General features: G+C 46.0%; 1 protein-coding gene across 3 annotated transcripts; it reads right to left on the bottom strand.

Annotated features, from left to right (window-relative positions):
• Nucleotides 1-1,416: 1,416 nt before the first annotated feature.
• PITX2 (paired-like homeodomain 2) lies at nt 1,417-21,093 on the bottom strand. 3 transcript variants are annotated; one of them, XM_006869314.1, is made up of 4 exons: nt 20,861-21,093; nt 16,997-17,052; nt 4,639-4,844; nt 1,417-2,202 (listed from the first exon to the last, which is right to left on the bottom strand). In XM_006869314.1, exons 2-4 carry the CDS (start codon nt 17,040-17,042, stop codon nt 1,639-1,641), a joined length of 816 nt encoding a protein of 271 aa, XP_006869376.1. In that variant the 5' UTR covers nt 17,043-17,052; nt 20,861-21,093; the 3' UTR covers nt 1,417-1,638. The 3 variants fall into 3 exon arrangements, with proteins under 3 accessions (XP_006869376.1, XP_006869374.1, XP_006869375.1); XM_006869312.1 differs by lacking the exon at nt 20,861-21,093 and adding an exon at nt 16,372-16,509 and having other exon boundaries at nt 1,639-2,202; nt 16,997-17,042; XM_006869313.1 differs by lacking the exon at nt 20,861-21,093 and adding an exon at nt 16,372-16,470 and having other exon boundaries at nt 1,639-2,202; nt 16,997-17,042.
• Nucleotides 21,094-21,155: the final 62 nt, after the last annotated feature.

The following is a 21,155-nucleotide window of genomic DNA, read 5'->3' as shown; positions in this document are numbered from 1 at the left end:
TATACTGAACAGCAGTAAAAGAGAAGCGGATGCTTAAATTTCTTTTAAACACTCAAACAGACTTCATTCCCAGTTTAGATGTCAAAGGATGGGAGGGAGGGCCAGGGCTGTAATTCATCTTGATTTGCTTCATTGTCCCACAGTTTGCAAACCATAATCCTGTATAATTTCAGGAACAAGCAGGTTTAGAATTAATGGGTCAATATTATTTAAAACAAAACATGGGGAGCATGACCTTTGTCTCAGCTACATATTACTAGACAAGATTCAGGAAACTCCACTCTAACCTCTCAACCTCTGGGCCCTTTGAGAAACTGAAGGACTGTGATTATTAGAAATGGTCTTTGTTTCTTTTAATGTCTCAAAAGGATTTAGAAATAGTAATGCAATATAACATGAAGGATCTCTCTACTTAAGCCTGAAAGATAAACGTGAGGCCTAAATATTTTGAACTAGAGGTGTTTCCTTGTAAACTTATTATAGCTGTACTATTCCTTTTGAGAGGAATGTATATAAACTGTACACATATTCTTCTCCAGAACAACTTACTGGAGGTGCCAGTTTTCCCCCCTAAAGAAGTAAACTTGAAAGTCATTTCAAGATGACTTACTTTCTATTTTTTTTTCTTCCTTCTTGCTCTCATATGATTTGCTTGCAATAATGAAATCCTCTGGGTTTGAGCCAAAGAAAAATCTGAGAGACAAGACCAGACACTTTGAAGTCTTTTTCCTGGGAGTGCCTTTTTAAAAAGTTTCTGATGAATGGCTATAATTTACTTCTACCAAACTTAAGTACTGTTGTCTTCTGTGTTTAAGTGGGCAGGGAGAAGGGACCCATTTAGGAAGCAGTGGCTGAGAACTCCTGGGAAGGTGACAAAGGGCAGAAAAAAATTCAGACCAATTTGTATGCAGTATATTTTACTCCCATGAAATAAAACACATTTTTCATATTTGCTGAAAAGTAAAACAATAATATTGTACGAAATGTTATACACAGGGTAGGTTGTACATAGCAGTTTCAGAAACATCATTGCATCCACCAGAGAAACTATTCTAAAACTGATATTCACACATTTTTAATAATAATATGTTAGAAACATACAGTGTGGCATTTAGTATATACATTCCCTTGCTCATAAGCGAAAAATCCTAATCGCTTCTGTATAACATGCTTTATTTTAAAGCCTAACCTTTAAAAACACTGTTGTGATATTACTAACAACTGCTTTTATAAAATTAATTTGACCATTCGATATATATACATCCTTTCAGTCATTTCAATGTTAACAATGCTAAACTTAAAAAATAACAAGCATATAGTAATGTTAAAATGTCATATCCAGTCAAATGTTTGTGTATGTGTGTGTGTATATACATATATACATACATACACACACACATTCATATCTGTGTGTCCTTGCAACTGTTGTTGGAAATACTTTTAGTGAAAGATGTCACACACTGAGGAAATTCCTTTGAATTCAAAGGAGCTCTCTCTTTAATTCAGTGGTTTCCTTTTTTCTATCTTCTCTCTCTCAATCTCTTAGTGCCCACGACTTTCTACCATAATTCCCAATCTTTCAAAGTTGAAGTTGCCCTATCTGGCAAGGTCCTAGGATCTGAGTGTTGTGGGTACGGTTCACACAGGCCGGTCCACCGCATACTGACAAGCACTCAAGTTGGATGCTGGGTTCTGCACGCTTGCGTAGCCAAAGCTGGAGTGCTGCTTTGCTTTCAGTCTCAGACTGGCCAGGCTCGAGTTACACGTGTCCCTATAAACGTATGGAGGAGTCGGCGGCGCATAAGGGCAGGCTGGCGTCGGCACCGCTGAATTCAGCGACGGGCTGCTCAGGTTGTTCAAGTTATTCAGGCTGTTGAGGCTGGAACCCGGAACGCCTGTCACTGCTGAGGGCACCATGCTGGACGACATGCTCATGGATGAGATGGAATTGGGCGGGGAGAACATGCTCTGCGAAGACAGGGGGTTGACGTTCATGGAGTTGAAGAAAGGGAAGCTCTTGGTAGACAGGGAGGCTGATGTAAGGCCCTTAGCTGCCCAGTTGTTGTAGGAATAGCCGGGGTACATGTCGTCGTAGGGCTGCATGAGCCCATTGAACTGTGGCCCGAAGCCATTTTTGCACAGCTCAGCCTGTTGGTTGCGCTCTCGCTTTCTCCATTTGGCCCTGCGATTCTTGAACCAAACCTGCGCGTGTGTGGGGGAGGACAGGAGGGAACAAGGGAGCAAAGAAACGCCACCACGGATATTAGTCAAACCTTGATTTCAGAAATCACCCCAAGTTACCCCCTTCACAACACACACACACCCCTTGCTGTTTTTCTATTTCCTCTCCTTCCCCTCCCTCAAGCAGCTGGTGTCTGTCCCCACGAGATTCTAGCATAGCATCTGAGTCTTTGTGCTTCACCACAAACCCCAGCAGAAGGCCTGGCAGCCTGTGGGCGGCCTGATCACTAACCCAGTTCCTCCGTGCCCAAGAACATTTACTGTAAAATAAATGCTGGCAGCCGGCTTTCTGCCCAACCTCTGCTGGGTCACCTTGTAAACCTTCTTCCATTCCAAAGCCACAGCCCAGAGATGAGGACAAGAGGCACCAGAGGCCCACTCTCTCTCATATACCTCCTCCCAACTTCGTTAGGACCTTGACTGTAGCCCCCAACCTTCTTAAACGAGTGTCCTCCACAGGGACCGGGCCTCAATCCAGGCCCACCTCCCCGACAAAGCAAAACAATCGAATACAAAACAAAAGACCACTTCCCCAACAGCTTAACCAAGAATTTAACGTGTAAATATCCAAGAACCCAGAACGGGTCTCTCTACAGGCGCCTTCTCCCTTAGCCCGACTCCTTTTCACCCTTCACTCACCCCCAACAGGCCTGCGCGTTCGGCCCAGCTCTAGAAGGACCCTTCACCACCATTGGACAGGGTAGGAAGTTACCCCAGCCCGCCTGCCCTCACCCACGACTTTTGGCCCCGCCGCAAACCCATTTCCAATCCACATTGGGCCCGCCGGTCGCCCCAGACAGCGATTTTTGTGTATTGGAGCAGGCCTGGCCCGAGATCTCAGAGCTGACACCGGTGATGTTTCACATTACACATCTCCGCTCGGTCCAGACGCCTAATCCGCTCCCCGCCTCCTGTCTTTTTTCTTTCATTCTGGTTTTCTTTTTGTTCCCCTTCCTTCTTGCAAACGACTGCTATAAAAAGCCCGCCTCACTCCCACTTGGCTGGACCCGCAGCGGTTCTGAAAGGAGGTTGTTTGAGAGCGCGAACTGAGCGCGGCGGCAGCAAGGGGCCAGTAAGGGGATGCCGAGTTCGAGCGGGGGAAGGAGGGCTTTTCCGAAGGATTCCGGAGAGCACGCAGATTGTTTTTATTTTAATTACTCTTCATTTCTACCCTCTGCCATCTAAACTTTGCTCAGGCGAGAAGCGTACGTGCGCGGCGCGTTCCCTTCAAGAGCCAGCGGGCTAATGAAAGATTGACCTTGCGCAAAACCACCACGCGGCCCCAACCCTCGCCCTCACTCCATAGTTAAACTAAAACCATTTCCAGTATCATATCTTGAGCAGCAAACTCACACGCACAAATGCCACCCACAGGGCGCTTTGATTCTCTCCGCTTTCGGTATGCATTTGGTCTTTATTCTTCTCACTGTTGTTATATTTTGCTCTTTGCTTTCTCTGACCTGACTGGGGATTTATTTTGCTTCTGTAGAGCACCATAAACGAGTATATACATACACACACACACTCACAAATAACAACCTCTGGATCCTCAGTGTCTGTTTGCTGCATCCAGAATCCTAACAAATTGGACTTCTCCACCGACCAGCAGAAGCTAGGATATTTCTGTCGTGTAACTTATTTAAGCTCATTTTTGCCAATCCGTAAAGAACAGATTTGCTGCAAAGTTAAGGTAAGCCCCCTCTTTTTTTTTTTTTTAAATAAAACTATGATTATATTTAGAGGGGATGTGAGAGACAAAATTCGAAGTGTTCAACTGCTGAAACAAGATAAAGAATCCAAACAAAGATTTTCTTTCTTTCTTCCCTTCTCTCTTTCTTATATTCTAAAAGACAAAAACAAAAACCTCCGAGAAGAGTAGTGCTTGTGTTTTAAAACTTTCCTTCTGGGGAGATTACAAAAACGTGTGAGAGGGACTACCTAAATGGCCGAAAAACCTCAAAGACCTTGTAGGGAGGGCGAGTTGAGAGGAGAAAAGACCGTGGCGTTTCTTGCAGGAATATTTACCAGAGAGAACCAATCCTTGAGTGTCTCTGTCTAATTTTCCTTGTTAAAGGTGAACAGGTTGGAGCCTGTTCTCGTCTCCTGGCCTGGGAGGAATTTTCTTAGCGCTTGCCTGGCGACTGCACGCCCGTTAACAAAAACTCCTGTGTAGGGGAATGTCCACGCGGTTCAACCTGGTAGGGCCCGTGGTACCCAAGCAGTGTGCCCTGGCGTCTCTGAGCGCCTACACAGACGAGCCTCAGAAGGGAGGCTACAACCCTCCAACCTGGGCCGCCGCGTGGCGCCTTTCCAGGCAGCGCTGCCTTCCTCACTCTCTCGTTATCTACAAGGTGTGCTCCCACCCCCTGCCCTTCCAGGCTCCGTGCGAGTTCCTACCCGGACTCGGGCTTCTGTGAGGTTGGTCCACACGGCAATTTCTTCCCGCGTGGACATGTCCGGGTAGCGATTCCTCTGGAACGTCGCCTCCAGCTCCTGCAGCTGTTGGCTGGTGAAGTGAGTCCGCTGCCGCCGTTGCCTCTTCTTCTTGGACGGGTCATCGGTGCCCACATCTTCATTCTTCCCCTGTTGACTCTTATCTTTCTCTGAAAACGAAACACATTGAGGCCCTTCGTCAGTAAGTCTCACTGCAACCCGCGAACTGCAACTGGACTTGGTGGCAGAGGACCCCGCAAAGCTGAGTGCCTTTGGGGGGAAGAGGGGGGAGGAGTTCGCCACCCGGGGACTGCAGGAAGCTCAGCTTTTATGGGGTGTGCAGACGTGAGGCTGAGGGTGAGTAAGCACTCTCCCCTTCTTCTCCCCTCCCCCAGCGCCTCAGGTTTTATTTACATGTTTATCTCGGTTCGGAGACACAGTCATTTTTATAGCCCTTGCCTTCGAGTATATTTTTACACCTCTTCGTAGACACATCAATTCTCCCCAGACACGCACACGTGCGCAATTTACAGACCACCCCTGATAAAAGGTCACATTGCGTAGCGTTTTCGGAAAACTAGGAAATGTTGATACTGGGATTCGATTAGGGATTCAAGCCTCTGGCCCCTTAGAAAAAGAGCCTTTTCGCAAAGAACATTTTGAGGTGGGTTTTTAGAAATGCTGAAAGCCGAGAGAACGGGGACAGAGAGGAAGGGCAGATCCTAAGCAAACTCGAACGGAGATGCTGGGATTTGGGGGGATACGGCAAATTGCCGGAAAGCCAGCGCGGCAGAATTGTTTGCGCCGTCTGAGCTGGGTCACCCAGTTGAGGCAGAGGAGAAAGGGACCGTGGGGTTCTGATAACCACGGCGCTAGATGTTCTGTGGACAGCAAGCGGGACTCCCACCACGCCCCCCTCTACTCTCCCCCCCAGAAGGCGCCTAGAAGGGAGAGGCGTCTGCAGCGCAGGGAGTTAGGGCAGGGACATCCGCAGGTTGGTGTGGTCTTACCTGCGACTTCGGGGCTGGAGGTGTCCGAGATTGTGTGCACCTCCAGCCTGTGCTTGGAGGAGTCCAGGGAGCGGGGCTGCCCCGGAGCCAGGACTGAAGCCATGGCTAGAGGCTGGGAATGGTGACAAGAAGAGGACAAGGAGGCGGCCGACAGCTTGGTTCCTGCTGCTCGGTGCTCCAAGTGCAACGGACCTTTCATGCAGCCGCTTACGAGTCCCAGGCTCTCGCCCCACCGAGCCCCAGTGATCGCCGCCGCCTGCTCTCCGTCGCACTCGGGGCACGAAGTTTCCCCGCCGTGGCCGCCTCGGGCAAAGCCAGGGGACTTGCACAACCCAAAAGCAACCCCCGCTGAGTCCTAGAATTGAGCAGCCCCCTTCTCCTCCGGAAAATTCCAGCGAAAAAGTCCAGCAGCCGAGAGTCAGCGATCAAACGGAGACATGAGAATGTGGGCAGGAGGACAGTGCTCGGAGGGTCTTTGGGGAACTGGCTTTCGAGCTCCAAAGCGAATCAAGAGTGGGCAAAGACCCTTTTCCTCTCTCCCGCCCTTGCCCGAGCACCCTTCCAATAAGGAAAGCTGACGCCAAACGCTCTGAGAAAGGCAAACTCTGCCCGTCTTCTGCGCGGCAGCCCTGAGGCGAAGTGTCAAGAGTGACAGGGACAGGTAGCTGATATAAGATCTCCCGCGATGGCGGCGGCTGTAGCGCGGGCCTCTGGGAGCACCCTCCGCGGGGCGCACACGCACACCCTTCGGTGGCGCGTCGAGTTCGAGCTTACTCTGGCCTCAACTCAGCTCAGGGCACCCAGGCGAGCGACGGACTAGCTCTGAGGCTCCGCGCTTCCCTGTTGGCCTAACATCTTAAAACCAGAGGCGGGCTTCCTGGTGCCGAAACGTCACTGTACAGCGGCCCTCTCCAGCCCTCCCCGCCTCCACCTCCTCCTAGACCCTTAGCCGGTAGGAGTGACGTGGCTACACACCAATCAGGAGGCTTCAAGCCGAGGCGGAGGGACGGTCCTGCCTGCACCTATCAGCAGTGCGGGGCTGAGTTAATTCCTCGCTGTGCCCACCAGGTCTACACTGGCCGGCTCCAGGAATTTTGCTCCCGCCCGACCCAAGGCTTTTTAGTTCGGGCGGGGAAGTGGGGAGATGAGACTAGGAGTAGAAGCCTTGGAAAAGGCGCAGAAAGGTCCAGGGCTGAAGCGAACAAGAATTAACAAGGCAGCCCAGTTTCCCTTCGCTTTAAGTCTCTCTACATCCATTTCCAGTCGAGAGCTTTTTGCTATGTAAAAAGGGTACATGCTACTTTAAAACCTAGAAAATTAAAAAAATAAAAATAAAAACCAACCCAACAACGAATCACTTCTCCAATCTTACATTTTCTAAACAGCGTGTAAAGTGAATGCTGTGCTAATCTGAAGAAGCTTTACTTTAATTGCAAAAAAGACAGCCTTGAAAAGGCTGGTTAATAAATTAGAAATCGAGAAGAAAATGGATCCGTCAAAAGAAAACTGCCTTGATTTTAAACGAACAACTGTGCATGATTCACTCTGGATTTATACAAGAATAAAATGTCGCCTCAGACCGCGTTCTCTGTGATGCTTATTAGTCTGCAGACAGAAGACACACAATGGAACAGAAATCCTAATCCAGCTTTTTCAGAATGCTGAAAGATTATCCATTCTACTTAAAGTTGATTAAGACACATATCCTAGATCTTTCAAATTCCTTGTACACTGACTGTATTAAGCTCATCCTAACCCAAAAGAGGGCCACGCTTTAAATTTCCACCCTCGTTTGCTTTATTATCAGTCAGATTAAAATTCATAGAATCAACAACCTTGAGCTAATTATATATGAAATATGCTTTAATAAATTCCTGTACGATTACAGGAATTTATACAATGTTTCCAAATAACCAATTTCAAGGATACTTTTTTAAAAGTCATTTTCTTTTTCTAGGAAGTTCAAGGCTGTCTTGAATTATTAGTATCCATGTGAGGCTGAGCAGTAGGGTGTGGATAAAAGGAAAAAAAGTCTAGAAGAGCTCATTTAAGAACAGCAAAGTCATATGCATTTAAATAAAACAAAGATAAATCACCTTTCAGGAAAACAAACTCTAAAAGAGATATTTCCAAAGAAATGGTGTCCAAAGACATCATTCAAAAGAAAAGTCCTTTTGCCCTCTAGTTTAGGTCAGCTGGAGAGCACAACCTAATCTCCTTTGAGTTTCTACATTGGCGATTGTTTTATTGTAGAGTTAGTGTTATCATCCCTGAATGTGTATTTGTTTGACATTACAGTCAATGATTTGCAACACCAGCATTAGGTATCTTCAGAAAGCCTCCTCCTTGTCCTTGTTCACAAGATTGGGAACCATACTTAGTCTGGGGCAGAGTGGACGAAATACACTGCAAATGTTTGTAACCTATGTGTCTCCCTTTTGTCCTTCATTCCACCCACCCCCACAAAAAGAAAAAAAAAAAAAACCTTATCTGTAACCCCTCCTCTATTTTAAACAGGCTTGGGCAGTCCTTGGAACCAAATGAGAATTTATTTGTTCTCTAGTCTTTCCTCACAAATATCATCCCACTTTAAAAAGAATTTAGTTGCAAGTAAGAATTTTCTTCATAGCAACCTTTAAATCATTTCTGGCTTTAACCTTTATTCCAGTCCTCCCACTACATACACACTAACGCACTACACACACACACACACACACACACACACATACACACACACACCTGGTCAGAACAGAACACTTGCCCTGTGACAGGTTTGCACTAGCTAAGGCTCATACATTCAGCTATATTAGGTCCTGCAATCTTATCACTAAATTATACATATTACACCAGCAGCCTGTTGTTAAAGAAGGTTAAATTAATTTACATTCTGCTCATTATCTGGTGCTTAAATGACGCATTTTATCCCTGAGATTTGGTGGAGAATCTCCTTCTCAGACCCCACAGCATTTCACTGAAGACAATGCTCTTATATTTGTAGTGGTTTTTAATCTGATAAGACTCTAATTTGCTTAAGTCTTTTAAATAAGGGTTCGAAATGTTTCTAGCTATTTTCTGATTGAATTTCTTTTAATTCCCCCAAGATCATAAAGCATATGTGTAAAGTAAATATTTCCTCCCCGTCGATGACCTACAACTAAGTCAATATGAATCTAACTCTATTTTGCCCAATATGTTTACTAATCATACTCCAGTTTCTTCTTTTAAAACTCTACATAGCTGTGGTCCCACAATACCATGCTCCTAAAGCTTCCTTTTATAAGACTCAATCACATCAAATGATGAAAAATACACCACCGCAGTGAAACCCTTTTCCTTGTTTCAAGATTCAAACCTCGGATCTGCGAACTTTGGTGGAGGTTTGGAGTGTTTTTTCAAAATTTTAGCAAGCTGAGAAACACTTCAGTCATAGAGATTTCTAAGCTGTTCCCATCTCTCAGTAAACCCACAGAATTTTTATTTAAGCTCTTGCATCATGGCAAATACACAAGTATTAAGGTCCTCAACCAGTCTCGGAAGTGAATGAAAAACTAAGGGCAAGTGAGAGCACCTTATAAAACCAAAGTGTAGGAGAAGTTGAAAGTTCCGATAATCTGCTGACAGCCTAAAACAATAAGGAGTATCAAGCCATCACAAAGTTAAGGAAATAATGAAGACAATTATCTGAAGAACTCAGATGAATATATCTATATATCCCCTTAGTTCTCCGGACAACTGAGTCAAGGTGATGATTTTCTTGGCATTTTCCAGCCAGAGTTTAAATTCCTAATCAATTTTGCACACTCTAAACAACAACAAAACCCAAACCCACTGCCATGGGGTGGCTTCCAGTTGATAGTGGCCCTATAAGTATAAAATCCATGAGTGTGAGTCGTACACTCTTGGGAATCAGCATTGGCTGGTACCTTTCTCTGTCGGGGACCAATGGGGCTCACTCTCTAGGAGGCAGAAGGATATCAACAAGATGGGGAAAAGGAAATATGTAGTGGACATGAAGTAACACTTTTCAATGAAAACCAGTAGTGAGTGATGAACAACTTTGGAGATCTAATCTGCAAAAGGATTGGGGGCCAGACATGCACTGCATTGATGAGGAAAAGGTATGAAGTAATGATGTCTTATGCATTTTGTGGATTAAGTTCTATTTTGACTTCTAGGCTCTTATTTGATTAGAATGCCTCCATCACAGAAGTTTTTATCACTGAAAAATCGTAACGGTCCCTGCAGGGAAACTGGAGCTGCTGCACAGCCTCGTGGGCGTAGGAAAGGAAGCCTAGTGCAAGATTGTGGTGTCCAGCAGACATTAGGGGTCTCCCTAAGTGGATGTTCTTGCTCATTCTTTTACAAAACCTACCCTTGAGGAGGGAAATGTCTGTCAGGAAGTCAGACTATTTTCAGTTGGTATTTGCCACCGATTACCAGCCTTAAAGTCTTATTTAATTTCACACTCTGTTAGCGTTAGTTTCGCAAGAAAGTCCCTTTGGTCATTGCAGTGAGAGGTTGAAAAGGACGACCAAACTCTCTGAGGCGGTGACACTGGCCCAGTAGTGCTGGGACCCAAATCAACAAATTGTCTTCAAGCTCACCTGGAAGATGGTTCAGTTAGAAGTCTCCAAGCACTGTCTTGCCGTAGAGGCATGGGAGTCCTGCCCTGGCCCAGGCCAGCTCAAAGACTGCGCAGCCTGTACTCAGGCCGGAGGCACGTGACAGTGCTGCATGTGTGCACACATGTGGTATAAGGCCCAGAGGTCAGACAGAGACCTTGCACCTTGCTCAAGAAATGGTTTGTCTACCCCTCCTTCTTCTGCCTGGCTCGTCTTTGCACACAAACCAAGCTAGAAAAGGTTACTTTCTCGGAGAGCAACGGAGGCAAAGAACCCAGAAATTAGACTTCACTGTGGTTGATTTTTTCCCCCATTCCCTAAATGAAACAAAAAAGGGCTAGGTTGGCACTGTTGGATACGCACTGAATTGCTAACCATAAGGTTGGTGGTTCAAACCCACTAACCACTCCTTGGAAACCCTATAGAGGGTTGTTATAAGTGGGAACCAACTGGCTGTATATTATTGAGTTGGTTCCCGCTAACCCTCTATCAGGTTTCTGAGGCTTAAACCTTTATGGGAGCAGGCAGTCTCTTGTTTCTCTCCAGGGGAGTAGCTGGTAGATTCAAACTACTGACCTTGCCAAACTGTCCAGAGGCACTTAACAACAACGACAACAGTTTATAAAAAGGTCCAAATTCTTTTCTGAACCAGGAGTCACTAGATGTACTTAGTTGCACCAGTTCCCTGGTCTTGGAAGATACAGATGCTATCCATGTTTCTGTCACTCTGAAGTTGCTCAAGTTCTTGAAGTTTTGAGTGACTGGCTTGGGTAGGGGTGGAGTTCAGAGGAGAACAAAGGATTAGGGGAGGTTACAGGGCTGCTGAAAGCTAACAAGCTTCGAAGCTGCCTCACATTTGCCTGTTATTGCTACTTTACTAGGTGTTCATTTAATCTCTGAAATGCCATCAACTTTTATTCCAGCTCTTGACAGGGAATTTGTAAAATACAGAGAATGCGGAGGGGGGGGGGCAGAAATATAGTTAGATAGATAGACAGACAGACAGATAGAATATGAGAATGAATATTGATACTCAGGTCTACAGAGTAGAAAGTAGTAAGGGACTAAGGAAGTCACATTTAGGAAAACAAACAAGGAAAACAATTGGATTAAAACTCTCCTCTCTTTTCATTCATTTTCCCTCTCCAGCTCTTGTTTTTCTTTTCTGTTTCTCTCACACTCTTTTTTCTACCTTCCCTCTTCTAGACAGGCTGGTAGCTAACATTCAGCATTAGTTGTCATGGTGACCATAAATCCATAAATCCAAAAATACCCACCTATAATCTGAGATGAAGCTTTTATTTCCCTAGTGAAATAATATTTTAAAAGCTGTCAGCTGACAAAAAAAAAGAAAGAAAAGAAAGAAAGAAACCCACCTTATTGTAGTAACCCAAATAATATATTACTTCTAAAGGTGTAAATTAAAATGTCAGCTTTTTTTTTTTTTTTTAAAGCACGCTGGAGGTACCGTGGGCACACTCTTCAGCTTCAGATCCTCACAATGAAGTTGACTCCATCACTCCAGATTGCTCTTTAACACACCACACACTGTTTTGCATGCTCTTTCTCCATTAATTTCTTCCCTTCCCTCTCAATTGCCTTAATCCTCACAGACTCTGTGCCTGGGTTGTTAAGAAGCGATTCTCCTCTTCATCAGAAAAGAGTTTGGTCCTTTGCCTGAGCTTTTTGGGGACAATATATATTGAATGTCTGTTATCAAGTACTTCCCTAAATGAAAGGTGGGGAAAGGTGCGGACCATGGTTATAATGCTGACAGACCCTAAAGGAGTTAAGAAGAAACAAATGCAGAGATAAGACTGGTGGGGGAAAGTGGAAAACTGAAGCTTGCTCTAAGGTGCTGTGGTTAAGTTTAACCCAGGAACTGTAAGGGTATTGTCACATTTCTTGCTTTTTTATCTCTGAGAGGAAACTTTGCACACCCTTGAGACCCTGACTGATGGGTTTGGGTGAATGGGGGAGCGACCTCAGTTGGGCCTTTTGTCTTCTACCTTGGGCTTGTTGTCTTTTGACTATCTTGGATTACAGGGTATTCGTCTAGATGAAGAGCCATTAATTACCCATTCAGTCAATATTAGGAAGACGACAAAGCTTTTTACATAGGATTAAGAAGACATCAGATTGTTCCATTAGTATATTCCTACTCACGAATAAGCTTTCGTTATACATTTCCTTTTCCCCGGAGTCGCTCTAACAACTGCTGGATATATTAACAGCGGGCGGTGCGGAGTAACAGCTAAACCAGCCTTAAGAAACTTTGAGTGTGTAACATTTCAGTGGCAAGGAACACATAGCATAAAGACCACCTCGGCGGGAGGGATCCACAGGGAACGACTAGCTTTAGACAATTGGTAAAATTTTCCCTGGTAGGGAAAAAAAAACTACAAATACGGGAGCGGCAGCTTGGGCCAATACACTAGATATGGTGAGTGTGGAAGGTGTAGAATAAAAGAAAATGCAAATTTGTTTATTTTTCTTTCTTTGGTCTTTCTTCTTCCTTTTAAATGTGTCCGTCTTTCTACACCATTTTACGTTTTGCTAGAGACTGCAGCTTTGTAGGATAAACACTGAACTACTAACCACAGGTCGACAGTTCAAGTCCACGAACTACTCCGAAGGAGAAAGATGAGGCTTTCTGCTACCGCAAAGATTTATAGCCTCGGAAACACTATACAGGGCTGCTGAGTTGGAATCACCTCGTAGGCACTCAACAAAGAGATCATCTGGACTGCTCTCAGTCTCTAGCTTTAAATTAACTTTATAACTGAGGTAACCCCAATTACTTGTTGTTAGAGGGTGCATTAGATTCCACATAGTATGTTCTATCACATTTTGTGATTGAATAAATAGCGGTCCGTGGCAGCCATGGAGACCACGATTGACCTGGGTTTCTGAAGAGGCCTGGAACCAAGCTGGTTTGGGGTCTGACTATAGCCTGGGCTCTGGTAGGGGCTCCCTTCCTGGAGAGACGATGTCTGTTCCCATCACAAACCTGAGTCAAATACTTTCTGCTCTTCTATTCTGCCAAAGCTATTGAAAAATTAATGGGAGGTTGAGGGAAGGTACCCAGTCCACATCGGGATGTGGAGCTAGGAACCAGGGCCAAGAGGCAGTAGCAGGTCCGATTTCAGACCCAAGTATAGTGCCACCGCCCTAAAACTTTCTGGGTCGTTGACTGGAAAAGGTCAGTTCCTTTACTGAAGGTCAAGACCACTTTGTGAGATCCGCAAAACGGAGGGTCTTCTGGGAACCCCCAATGTAATGAAAAAACAAAAAACCCCCCAAAAAACAAGGGTCTCTGTCTAGGGGGACCTTCTCTGTGGGTCTCAGTCCCTTCTTCCTAAGGAGTAGTTGCTTGACAACTCTTTCTGCTTTTGCCTTTCCTGTCTAGCTTTTCTCAAACGCTGGCCTTAAAGTCTAGCCACCCTCATGCCCATACCGTTTTAGGCTTGCAGTCAAGCTGAGGAACCATCCAATGGATGTCACAGGGAAGGGGACTTGCTTAGGTTGAGATGAGACGTCAAATCACTGGCCAAAGCTGCCTCCTCAGGGTTTAAGGAGGATAGTACCAAAGGTTAGAGGTTCCAGTGTGAGAGGCACTTGAAAGATAAGTCTGGCAATCTAGTTCTGAAAAATCTGCAATTGAAAACTCTTATGAAGTGCAGTTCTGCTGTGACACACGTGGAGTCACCCTGAATCAGAAAAGAACAATTGTGTGTGGTTTTCCTGAAAATGTGTGGGTTGGAAGGAAGAATACGGAAAATTAAATACCATTCTTGTTGTTGCTGTGAAGTGCCTTCGAGTCCATTCGGACTCATAGAGACCCTGTATGGGGTTTCCAAGGAGCAGCTGGTGAGTTTGACCTTGTGGTTCGCAGTCCAGTGCTGATCCTACAGCACGGCACCAGTTAGAACTAGTGCATGCCATTGTAAATGTTTTGTATTTGGTTCTTGTTTGTTTTTAAAACTGTAGAAAAAATGTAAATCCTTCTCTTCTTAAAGCGGGCTGTGGCTCGGAATTTGCATCTCTCATAAATTAAGGGAGACTCTGGCAACCTTCTTTAAGGTATGCAAGAACTTTTTTACCCACTCATTTGTGACAGTTTTATTATATTAAGTTCACTAAAAGCCAATAAAATCAAGATTTTTCATTATGTCTTCCTATCAAATGTCTCTTCTTAATTAATGACATTAAGTATTATATGGGTAGCAATTTCCCATTCTGTATTGGCATTGCCGGGGAAGAGCCTTTCATACGCACTAAAATATTCCTGCTGGAATGTAATGGTTAAGAAAACAATAATAAATTATTATTAGTTCTTTTTTTATTTGCTAATTGTCAAAAACAAAAAAACAAAAACGAGTGCCATGGGGCGCCCGCCCACCTGGTGACTGGCAGGGACGTGACTACTTGGCTTCTAGCTGCCTCTTGCCCACTTAGAGGTATCCGCCCTACCCTAGGTTTCTCCTCACAGGGACCCTGCCTTCCTCAAGTCGCTTGGAGACTACCTGTCCTCAAATCCCAAGTGAAGAAAACCTTGGGTGGGGTGGAGGACTTGAAGGAGACGTTTAGTGTCTCTTGAGATCCTTGGGCAGCGAGAAAGTCAGCTTCGCCACAATACCCGCTTCGTGCGAAGCGAGATTGGGGAACTTTCCTCAAGCATTTTCTCCAGGAATCACGGCTGCTCTGGATTTTTAACCATATCCCAAACATACTCCAGTCTAATAATTTATTTTTACAACTGTTTATCAAACAAAAGAAGAATTTAACACAATCTTAATGACAGAAATCACCTGACCTTATCTCTGCATTGCCCCCATTTAACCCCATGGGGTTAATCCCCGACAAGTGAGCATTTAACTGGCTGAACAGGAGGACTCAAGATACTGCGCATTGTAGGGCAGTTCTGCACCAGACTGCTTTAGACGTGTATTTCGATAATAGGTGCTATCCTCTCAGATTTACGGGGAAGCTCAAATGCCTTATTTTCTTCTGAGCAATTCACAGTTTTGTTTACTTGCAGGGGGTCCCAATTTCTCCGTCTGGGGTGCACTCTACTTTTGTATCCTTATACTTTAATCCGGAAAGAGAAGGTTAGGGACTGAAAGCTGTGGGGGGCTTTATCTCCTCACTCTATCAAAGGTCAACAACCTCCTAAGGCTTGGCACTTCTTTATTACAGAGCCTGACAAAGCAGGAGAATTGAGGAAGAGTAAATTTGAATTGTCCATGTTTTGCAAAGGAAGGGTTGTCTCCCCATCTCCTACACACACACACACACACACACACACACACACACACACACACACACGGGCAAGTTTCATTTCAGCAAAGGCTAGAGAAGTTTGAACTTTTTACACAAGTCTTCAGACTTTGAGTAGAAATGTCCATTGACTCGAGTAGCGTGAAACTAGCCAATCATGCCACAACACCAGCAAAATCCGAGCCCTGGCCACTAGCACAACAGGTAGACTCGCGTCGACGCCTCACGGGTGGGGTCAGGAAGGAAGCGCACTCCATTCCATCCTAGGCTGCAGTGCAGTCGCTGCCCTCGGGCTCTCCACACACACTCCCCGCCTTCTCCCCCTTCACCCAGGCGAATTTTCGCCTACCCAAGTCTCCTATGCTCCATTCCCGCGACAAACCCAGAACCCACTGGCCTGGGCGGGGCACAGCTGACTGTCGCCGGGCCGGGGTGGGGCCTGGTGGTGCGGCGAGCGGTGGGACACGGCGAGCGACAGAGGTCGCTGTTGGACCACTTTTCCTCGCTACCTAGAGGCGCGGACGTAGGTTTGGGAGTGCGTAAGATCAGGCCTTAGGAAGAGAGCGAGAAGAGAGAAGGAGAGGTGTTGGGAGTACAGTATAATTTGGGGAAAGGAGTAAATGTCCTTGGGACCGCTGCTTTCGTGCCACCCAGAGGCCAATTGTCTACATTCAGGCAGCAGGCGCGGCCCGCTTGGCGGTCTCGCTGGCGTACGCCTCATTCAAGGCCCAGAGGCCCGGAGGAGGGTGCTCAGCGCGCGGCCTGCGCCTCCCTCCCGGCCTTACCATTGGCGCCGGGATGCTGCAGAGGGAACAGCTTGCTGCTGGCCGCCTCTTTCCTGCTCTCGGGAGAGTCCGTGAACTCGACCTTTCTGATTTCGGAGTCTTTGGAGAAGAGGCACTCAAGGGTTGCCGGCTGCACGCCTGGGCCGCGCGCGCCGCCCCACGTGGGAGGGAGACAGATGCCCCGACAGTGGCGGACGGGAGAGGGGGAGGAGAGGTGAGGAAGGAGAGGACGGGAGGGAGACGACGTAGGACGTAGAGGAAAGAGGGACAAAGAGTAGAGACCCAGTTACAGCAAGGAACCGAGGGCGTTCCTGTCTGTTGGACCCTCTGGCAACCTGGCGCTGGGAGGCGTACACTCTGCGCGCCTTCCAGGCCCCCCGCGGCTCCTGCCCTTGGAAACAGGCCTCTGGCTGCAGGATGCGCTGCGTCGTTCCCTCCCTATTCACTGTCCATCCCGGCGGGGAGAGACAACCTGCGCTCTGGTTCTGATTTCCGTCCTGCCCAGGCTGACTACTCCTGGAAGCGCCCCTGGCTGGGACCTTACCACGGCAAGGGTGCCCTCTCACTGCCCTTCTGTGGCGCGGCCTCCCGTCAGTTGACCCGGGCAGCAGAAGCGGGTTCTTACCTAGTTGCACACACGCCGACACTAGTTTGCGGCAGTTGGTCTCCATTCCCCGTTATCTGCAAAACACAAAAGATGAGAGATATGAGAACCAGCGGCGGTGAACAACTTGAACACTAGCTGTTAAGCTTTAACTTTGTGCCAGAGTTCAGGCATATTTCTTGAACCTGACAGCATCCCCACTCCTATCCCTGATGCTTGTTTACCAAGAGGGGGCTCTTCCTCAAGAGTTGCACAAATGGGACAGGGGCGACAGGCCTTTAAAACCACCATATTCTGGGGACTAGACTGTGGATCTATTTACAAGAAGGTTTGGGTCGGGGTTAGGAGCCCATCTGAATATGAGGACAATCTTAACAGACAAAGTTTGGGGTATTGTATGCGGAAGCTACCATTCAGCACAGTGTTTGTCCGTCCGTTCTTTGGAGTTCAGTTAGCATTTGTAGAATATTAGGACCAACTTCACCAGCCGAGACAGTCGTCCCTCTGTACCGTCCCCCACTACCTCCTACCACCTCCCACCGTTTCCGCACGGTATTTCCGAAACGAGGGGGATTTTAAGGCTTTGGGCCTAGGGTGCTCTAGGAGCAAGCTGGCTTAGGGCCTCTCATCCATCAGGAGCCACTTTTCCATATTTAGCCACGCTTTTCCCTAGAGATACTCACCCGGCCATTTATTTACCCTAAAGCATGATTTAAGATCACAGAGGAAGAAGAGATGGGAAGGACGAAGTAAGACTTGGGAGGGTAGGGCAAACGTCCCCTGAGGGTTCACTGCCCGCCAAAGACGGAGAAATCGCCTTGGGAGAACGACTCCTCCACTTCTCCCCCTTCCCTTCTTCGGCAAGCCAAATCTTTTTCAAATTTCCAACCACAACTCATCGAGCCAAGCGTTTAACGTGCTCCTCTTTCTCCGCCACAGGCAAAATAGGAGAGGTGGGTGGCGAGGGGCTCGGCGGGGTTTTAGAGGAGCCGCCGCGGCTGCTTTAAATACAGAAGAAAAGAAAGACGATGCCTGGGCTCCCTTTGGATCTCTGCAACTGCCTCTTTCCACGCCAACCAGGGTACGCCGGCGGCGGGATGGCCCACTTTGCCCGGGGCGGTGGCTGGGGCTGCCAGCGGGCGTTGCCGGATGGTGGAGAGACAGGAGGGCAGGGAGCTGGGGACCCGGCACTGGCCTGAGTCGCGTGTCCCTGCAACTTGTCCTCTGCAGGAGTAAGCTGGGCGCCGTGAGCCCCAGGCCAAGGTTGCTGCCTGGAGCTGCGGCCTGGGGGATCCTAGTGTGGGGACGACGGAGAGGTTCCCCCGTTTGCTAGTGGGGACTCGGGCGGGGGCTCTGCGGCTCTTTTCCGGCTCAGGGGCCAGAAGTAGCAGTTTGGCGGCTCCAGATTTAGTGATTCTGCAGTAAAATCACAGGATTAGTCCCTGATTGAGATGTCTGTTCGTGAGATATTACAAAATTCATTATCGCAGCTCTCTACTAACTCGATATGAAGTAACACAGATGGGATTTTATTAGTCCAGACTTCAAATGTTTACTTATGATAATTTCAAGGGAAATTTGCATGTCATCATCATTTCTATAATCTTTTTTTTTTTTTTTTTTAAATATCCAAACTGGCTGTGTTATTAGACGGTGACCGAAGCGTTGCAGATGGTGTCTGCAAATTGTTTTTATTTTCTAAAAGAATGAAGTATACAAAAGAAAAAGATTGGATCGCTGGTTGTAAAGTCAGTCGATTATTACACATTCTTCCTCCACCTCCAATGCTTGAACGCTGAAGACTAAACAAAGCAATACCAAACAAATATTCAAAAACTCAGAGGGCTCCGCTCTAAGGATTGAAAAGAAGGTCAAGGCGTGTTCTTTAGCTAACTCCTAGGTGTCCTTGTGACTCCAGGATTTATTTTGCAGTCAAAAGGAGCCCTCAGACCGGCATTTTATGCCCCATATAATGACCTGGCCTAGTAGATGAACTGAGTCTAAATAACTTGGGGAGATAATTTTTAAAAGACACCTCCAATTCCTGCCTGACGACCCTTAAATTTGCCCTGTCAAGACAAATCTTGTGTGACAAATTTGGCTGCCTGACTTCTAGACGGGCTTCGACAGCTAATTGATCCCACAAATTGAGATGCACAACTTTTCCTGATGGGGAGTTGTTCTCAACTCCAAGAGTTCATGTCTTGGTTAGAATGAATATACATATATATGTGTATATGTATGTGTGTAAATATATAGAGATGTATATATGATATATAAATATATATGATAAACTTGTTTTGACCAACTTGAGCTTTAAATTGTGAACTGGCTAAAAAGCACTAAACAATTACAGAAGCACCCTGAGCCACAGTGGCCAGGGCAGGCAGTCCAAGTCCAAGAAATAAAACAATTCGCTTAAAAATGACTTCTGATGATTGCCCTAAGAATAGCATGGTAGAAAAACATATACAAATTTAAGAATTCTAAATCCTTCATGTTTCTACTTTTCCCATTCACTTTATTATCCCAGAACAAAATCTTCAATGGAAAGCTTAAAAATAAACAGCACAACAACATATGTTTTAAATGAACTAAATTGGTGAGATTAGCCAGTAAATTAATTTGCAGTGGGTAATCATTTAAAGAAATTAAAAATACTACTTAATGTAGTTTTGTATTGTACCATGTTTCAGACTTTTTTAAAAGCCAATTCATATTGATGCTTTAGGACCTTTTGAAGGTAAACCGTACTCAATTTAAGGAACAAAGCACCTGAATAATTTAAGCATAGTTTTGTTGAGGTGAAACATTCCATAAATGAAGAAGCTTTTTAATTTTCTGAAAGGTTTGATTTCTGATACCCGCTATGCTAATTTTGTATTACATCAACAAATATTCCCAATCTAGTCTTTTAAAGTGCTTTATTTTCTTGCCATTATTAATATTTGAATTTCAGGTGATTTCTTCCCCCTCCAATATAAAATTTTGTGTGATAAAATAATAATTAATTCTTATTAATGGCCTAGAAAGAATACATGAAAATATCTCTAAATCAGATTTTTTTTTTGAAGAAAAAAAGGTTTTAGAATATGAGTTCCTCTGTCGTTTAAATCTATAATAGGGAAAGGTTTTTTTTTCCCCAATTTAGTTTTATTTATTAAGATATAATGATCACACAAGAGAGAGTGAAATGACACTATGATGGCTTGATTTCTAAGCTAGTAAATTAAGGTAGTAAATTGTGATAGAAAGAGGAACAAATATCTCAGGTTTAGAATCCCATTTTTTTTCTTAGTTGCCAGTTGGAAAGTATTTTTTCCCCCTTGCACTCATTCAAAATGTATCTCCCGAAGTGGAAGTGCAAGATTGGAATTACTGTTGGTCAATTTAAAGGATTTATAATCCAAAGTAATTGTGCGCGCTTGGCATTGAGGCCTGGCTCCAGGTAATTCGCTTGGGCCCGAGAGGTCACTAACTGCCGGTTAAGATGGAATCTCTTTTTCCCAATGGGTAACAATGCAAAGGAGCTAATCTTCCAGTAGCCGAAACTTTGTAACAGGCCCTTTATCTTGAGAATGCTAATCCTCGGCCTAAGGATTTTTCCCATATTGTTGGCACCGAGATTTAAGGGAAGATACCTTGTTTTCAATGCCAGCCATAGTCTCGCTTCCCACTAGACTCCAGGACCCCGTAGGTGTTAGTATGTGTGACTGGGGACGAAGGGAACACTGTGTTGCATGGTCTGTTTGCTAACTGCGCTTACTTGGAGAAACCGCAGCTCCCAGAGCCACAAATCACCCACGGTGAAGATTTTCCAAAGTGGAACAAATTTCCAGACTCGCATTATCTCACATCCCTGCGGGAGAGACGGCCTCCACTTACCCGCTACCGGGAGAAAGCTGTTGTCTCCGCGTCCCACCGCTTCTCTGAGAGATTTCCAGCGAGCCGAGGCGCGGGTTGTACTGCAAGAGCCCGAAAACAGGGCCCGAGAGGGCTGCAGGGTTCCCAAGGGTGCCAAGTTCCGAGACAGTGTACTGTGGCGCGGCGGACTCCGAAATCTAGCAGTCACTGGCAGTTTCTCTCTGCTCCTCTCCAGCTTTCTCGCTCAGTCTCGCCCACTCTCTCTCTCCCCTCCCTCCCTCTCTCCCTTCTCAGAGCTCTGACTGCGTGTGAGGAG

Source organism: Chrysochloris asiatica, unplaced genomic scaffold (assembly GCF_000296735.1).
Source record: "Chrysochloris asiatica unplaced genomic scaffold, ChrAsi1.0 scaffold00129, whole genome shotgun sequence".
Lineage (NCBI taxonomy): Eukaryota > Metazoa > Chordata > Mammalia > Afrosoricida > Chrysochloridae > Chrysochloris > Chrysochloris asiatica.
The sequence above is the reverse complement of the archived record's forward strand: the minus strand, read 5'-3'. Positions and strand labels throughout refer to the sequence as shown.

Excerpts from the sequence above, each read along its gene's own strand:
- PITX2 (XM_006869312.1), bottom strand. The coding sequence starts at position 17,042 with ATGGAGACCAACTGCCGCAAACTAGTGTCGGCGTGTGTGCAACTAG. Across the intron at positions 16,510-16,996 it reads GTCGGCGTGTGTGCAACTAG|GCGTGCAGCCGGCAACCCTT; the intron begins GTAAGAACCCGC and ends CGCGCGGCCCAG. Across the intron at positions 4,845-16,371 it reads GCAGCATCCCGGCGCCAATG|AGAAAGATAAGAGTCAACAG; the intron begins GTAAGGCCGGGA and ends TTTCGTTTTCAG.